Source organism: Vombatus ursinus, unplaced genomic scaffold, assembly GCF_900497805.2.
Source record: "Vombatus ursinus unplaced genomic scaffold, bare-nosed wombat genome assembly UNPS02014807.1, whole genome shotgun sequence".
In the NCBI taxonomy this organism is placed as follows: Eukaryota; Metazoa; Chordata; class Mammalia; order Diprotodontia; family Vombatidae; genus Vombatus; species Vombatus ursinus.
The window spans coordinates 6,166,342-6,172,003 of NW_020954585.1; the positions used below are offsets into that span (position 1 = coordinate 6,166,342).

Sequence of the window (5,662 nt, forward strand, 5' to 3'; positions counted from 1 at the left end):
TAGAGTTGTGTTTTAAGTTTCCAACCTTAACCAGCAATCTGCAAGAAAGTCCCAGCACATTTCCCTGATGATTGCATAGAACTCTCAGTGATCACATGTCATATTACATAATTATACTATAATACAATTAAATAACATTTTAACATTTATCAGCTTCCCACATGCTCAGGGACACTATAGGCTCCCATGAACTTTACAATTCTCCTGAATTCTCCTGAAGATCTTCCTCTATCCTTCCAAAGAGAATCATACCGAGAATTCCAGCTATCCCCACACAAGCATGTAGTATTTATGGAGTCTACTATGTGCCAAGTAGAAAACACAATCTTACATTATTCTCTCCTATGCAAGAAATACTATTGTTTTCATGAGGCAAAAGCACCCCTGTGCCACCCCTCCTGTCTCCACCTCCCTCTTCTATGAAACACAAGGAAATGTATCTAAGGAATTGAACGGTCCTTGTTTATACGGTCTGGTCCTCAGTGCCAGAGCAGCCCACCGGGACGCTACAGGAGCCAAAGGGACCATGTCCCTTCTTACCTGACTACCCAACTTGATACCCATCTGGGGGTGGGGGGTGCCAAGGGAAGTGTGCAGCTGCAGATAGAGGAAGTGTGCAGTTTCCCCCATCATCCCTCACCTGGAACAATACACAATACACAAACAACTATTCGAAGAATTGTTGGTAGAGTGCATCCCAACCAGAAAAGGGTGCAGAATGGAGCTTGGCAAAACTCTGAGCCCTTGGAAGAACAGGACAATCTGACTACAAGGGAAAGCCAGCATTTCTGCATGAAGAAAAGCAACAGATTTTTCTTCTGCAAGGACAGATACTTTAAGGATCTCTTTAAGGAGAAATTTTAAAACATTTAAAGTCTGCATACTAACACTTAGAGTGGCCTAGTGCCCAGGACCTAGAGGATTTTCTCCCTAACTCTGCATAAAGTGTGCTTTTTATACCAAGTACAAAAAGTCCTTTCCAAGGCACTGTCTCATGATTTTTGTGTCTACATTAGTGAATTGCAAGAATTTCAGCACAGATCTCACAACAGTGTGTTTCACAAACTTAGATTTGGTTCCATCCTTCTTCTTCCAAGAGACAGTCTTATAGAAAACCATAAGGAGGAGAAAAAAGATATAAATCCTGCCTTCCTAGCAAAACTCCCCCTAAAACAAGTTTTTAACCTGGCATTCAAAGGTCCCAAAGGGGCCTTTAGATAGATTTCAGGGAGGTCTGTGAACTTGGATTGGAAAAAAAAATTGCTTTATTTTCCCTACCTTCTACATTTCCTTCAATTATTTAAAAACATTCTTCTGAGAAGGGGTTCATGGGCTTCACCAGACTGCCAATGGGATCCATAACATTAAAATGGTTAAGAGCTCCTGCTCTGGAGTTTTAGAGGTTTTCTGTTCCATCAATAATCAGCTAGAAGCAAAAAACTCTCACCCCACCCTGCTACACTCTCAATAGGTGAGCCCCTTACTGGTCTAAGCCTCAAGTTTCCTTATCTGCAAAATGAGAGAATTGAATTAAATAATTATGAAGGTCCCTTCTAGCACTCAAATACTATAACACCAACAATCATAGGATGATATTGATTGAAGTGGGCAACAGGGCATTGTGAGTAGAGGTTTGGCCTTGAAGTCAGGAAGATGGGCTCACTACTCACATCTGACGTATTCTTGACTGTGGTCAAGTCACTAACACTATAAGGTATTGAATTATAGAATTGCCATTTGCATTAGTGGAGTTCCCTACATAAATCAAATAAATCACAGTTCCTGACCCTCCCACCAAAAATGGGCTTCATTGCAAAAAAAGGTAGACTGAGGCTTCAATTTCTGTTGGTGATATATACAAAAAATAATCTCTTAGAAGATTATCTGTCACACAAGAGAGGGTCAGAAATGTTTCAGTTACAAAGGTCAAAATGTTTATGGGAATAATGCACCACCCCGGTCACTACAAACTCCAGCTGAGCCAACCGTTTCCATTTCCTACCCCTCAGGGCATGTTTCAAATGGATGCTACAAGAATCAGGCCTTGGGCACCTGTCTGAGGACACCCAAGGGGAGTGAGAGTCACGCTGTGCCTAAGGCTGAGCGATGGAAAATGCCCTTTGGGGACTGTGATTGAGCAAGGGGCTGTCAGTTCAAGTTTTTCTCAGTAATTGGCTATTTTTTAGAAGGAAGATGAACCACTTTTACTATTTCTGTATGGGAAAAAAAATCGCTCAGTAGTCTGTGCATGATAATTTGAGATGTTGGTCAAAATGTAACAGACAATAAAAATAAGGTGATGACACAGTTACACCTTTTCGGAGTCCATTGCTCCTTGCCTGAAGATGTCAGGATGTTGGTCCAGAGGGAGGAGGTCCGTCTAGCTCCCTTCCCGAAAACTGTGGATCTGGGTAGAGTATTTCTTTAGGTGGTCTTCACTTTCCTCATCTCCTCGCTGCTGCTGATAGTGCTGGTAGAATTTAGAGTTGTGAGCAGATCCTTCCCCTTCCAGGGGAGGGAGACAACCATTGGACATGTTGAGGATGGTGGAGGTCAGACATTTGATATAGTTTTTGGCCAGAGTGAGGGTCTCAATTTTGGAGAGTTTCTTCTCTGCCCTGACATGGGGAATGACTTCTCGCAAGGCCTGGAAGGCATTGTTGAGTTTGTGCATCCTCTGCCTCTCCCTCTCATTACTCTCCAACCTCCTCAAATTGCTTTCCCGGCTGCCCGAGGATGACTTCTTCTTGGCAGTCCCTACCTTGCTGCCCTCAGCCTTCTCCCCCTTCCGCCTGTCCCTGTTCCTCAAACATTTCTCCAGGTCCTGCTTACTGGATGTTGGCTCACCATGAAATGTCTCTTTGTCCGCCAAAATCCTGCGCTTTGTGGGTTTGTTTTTGGTCTTCATATTTCAGTAGAAGATGGGAAATGGCAACCCAGGCTTATCTCCAATTTTTTTTCCTCCTAAAAATAAAAGGGCTTTTTAAAAATCTTTGGGCACCAATCATGAATGGGTTGTTAACAATAAGACACAGACAGTTCACAGTGTTGGACTGAATGACCACACTTGTCAAGGAGGGCTCAACATCATTAGAAGGACTCAGAGAAGCCATACCTGATCTCTTTCTTAATGCCTTTTCTTTGAAGTATCTTCTATCTACTTTGTATTTATTGTGATTGTGTTAATATGTTGCCTCCCACAGTGACTGTTACTGCTTTTTCTCTGTGTCTTAAGTGCTTAGCACAATGCCTGTGTAGTAAGTGCTTAATACGTGTATACTGATTGATTATGGAACTTTTTCAGATTTATGCAATGAGATCAGTGGGGCTCCCCACAAGTACCTTTGTGACCCTGTCTCCTTTTGTAGGACCTTTTTTGGTTCTGTGTGACTTTCACCCTTTTGCCCTCTCCAAGACAAGATGTACTGATTTCTCACTTAAAAAAAATGTAAATTGTATTTTTTTCCAATTACATGTAAAGACAATTTTCAACATTCATTTTTTTTGTAAGATTTTGAGTTCCAAATTTTTCTCCCTCCCTCACTTTCCTCCTCGGTCACCCTTTCTTCCCCATCTCCCCAAGACAGCAAGCCATCTGATAAAAGTTATACATGTCTCACTTTCTTTAAAGCCTGGACATTCATCCTTGAAATTGACATCTCTGACGTCCACTGATTGCTAACCTCATGGACACATCATCTCATTCCCCCCGTGTTCCCGCGTGAAAGCACATACAAAGAGCCCCCTCCCCACCTTTAAGCCCTGCTCTTCATAAACATGCCAATCGAAGACCACAAAAATAGAGTGGAGTCCAAGAAGAATGCAACAGTAGCTCTGACGACAGCAGGGTAGCCAGGAAGATTTTAGACATTAGGGGGCAGAAGTTACAAGGGAGAGGAGTCAAGACATTCAAAGGCTCAGATGGACAGGCAGCTCTGGGCCCCAGCCTCCCGACCCCACCAAGAGACCTGTCAAAATGTGCCACTCTCCCCCACCCCGCGCAGCCCTCCCATCCCCAAACAATAAATCCCTGGAGACTTGGCTTAGGAGCATGAACTCCCACAGACAGCTTCTGGCGAGTGGGGTCCCTGCCTTCTCCCTCCGTGACCCATAGATATGGGCAGGGGGATAGAAGTGGGAACCTTTGTAAATGCTCTGCCAGAGTCAGCGGAATAGGAAGCGAGAGGCGGCAATAGGACTACCGCTAACTCAGAAAGCACCAGTCTCACCATTTGCCTTCTCCAGCGCCCCCATCCCCAAGTGTGAGAACAAGGGCAATCAACCTTCCTATCCCCCACCCCCTAGGCCAGGTTAGTGGTCCCAGCCCCAGGTGACGGCGCGCGACCCCCGCCCCCGCCCCCGCCCCTTTACCTGCAGATCCGAGGCCTGGGGCTGGAACAGGTGCTCGGCCGTCACAGGTGCGCGGGGCCAGAGGGTTCGGGCTGCCCACGGGGGACAAGGACACGTCGCTTTAGTTCGGGCTCGGGCGGGGCGGGGCAGGGCTGGGCCAGCGGCTCCGGGATGTAAATGAGCCGGGGAGGGGGTGGCATGGGAGGGGAAAGGTTGGGGGATGCTGGAGAGAAGTGGAGGGGAGAGGAGGAAGTCTGCTGGGGGGAGGGGAGGAGGGAGGGGGGCGGGAGCTGGGTTCGAGGGGTGGGACAGGAGTTGGGGGCGGTGTCTGTCCGGTATCTGCCTCCCTCTTAAAAAGGGAAGGGGGGAAACCCTTTGGGCTGGTGCGGGGTAGGGGGGGGAGAAGAGACCGAGACTGGCAGGGTGGGTCGGGCTTCTCCCCCCTGGAGCCTAGGGAAGGGAGGGGACGTCCAGCAGGCCGGAGGCAGGGGGTGGAACAAAACGAGCATTGTCTGCAGGAGCTTAAGGAGGAAACCTAGTCCCAAGCCGTTACCTGACCGGCTGGGCCACCTCCGGGTGGAACTGGCATGACTTTCTTTCTTGAAAAATTTTCAATTAACAGATATTGATTTTCTCTCTCTCTCTCTCTCCCGCTTCTCCCCACCTCCCATCGGAAAAGAAAAATCCCTGGAACACATATGTGTAATCAAGTACAGCAGATCCCCGACCCACGGATGTGGGTGTATGTCCCATTCAGCACCCGGGACTGATCATCTTGCTGTCTGGGGAACGATGGATTACTTCATCGTCGTCTTCTGGTCTGCGGTTGGTCATCGCATTGCTCTGGTCTTTCAGAGCTGGTAGTCCTTCCAATGGGGCTGTACTATAGAAATTGTTCTCTTGGTTCTGCTCACTTGATTCTCCATCAGTTCATACAAGTCATTCTAGGTCTCTCCAACACCGTCCCTTTCTTCATTTCTTAAAAGCACAAGTCATATACATACATTCATATACAATTAGTTCAGCCAGTTCCCCAACTGATGCCCTTCCCCCTTAGTTTCTAGTTCTTTGCCACCACAAAAAGAGCAACTATAAATATTTTTGTACACGTGGGTTCTTCTCCTCTTTCATTGAACTCTGTGAGGTATAGATCTAGTAGGGGTATCCGGAGCAGGCAGTTTCACAACTCGATTCTGTCTTTCTCTTAGGTGTAGGAGGAGACTATTAACAGAAACGGGTTTAAAAAAAAAAAAAAGGTGAAGAAAAACAGTGAATCTTGTGAGGAAAACTGGATTAAATTCACAGCAGATCC

At 46.4% G+C, this 5,662-nt stretch overlaps 1 protein-coding gene across 1 annotated transcript; it reads right to left on the bottom strand.

The window, feature by feature from the left end:
• Window positions 1-1,817: 1,817 nt before the first annotated feature.
• On the bottom strand, window positions 1,818-4,494 carry BHLHA15 (basic helix-loop-helix family member a15). The gene is made up of 2 exons (XM_027874853.1): window positions 4,372-4,494; window positions 1,818-2,964 (listed from the first exon to the last, which is right to left on the bottom strand). The coding sequence occupies exon 2, from the start codon at window positions 2,906-2,908 to the stop codon at window positions 2,381-2,383; it is 528 nt and encodes a 175-aa protein (XP_027730654.1). The 5' UTR covers window positions 2,909-2,964; window positions 4,372-4,494; the 3' UTR covers window positions 1,818-2,380.
• Window positions 4,495-5,662: the final 1,168 nt, after the last annotated feature.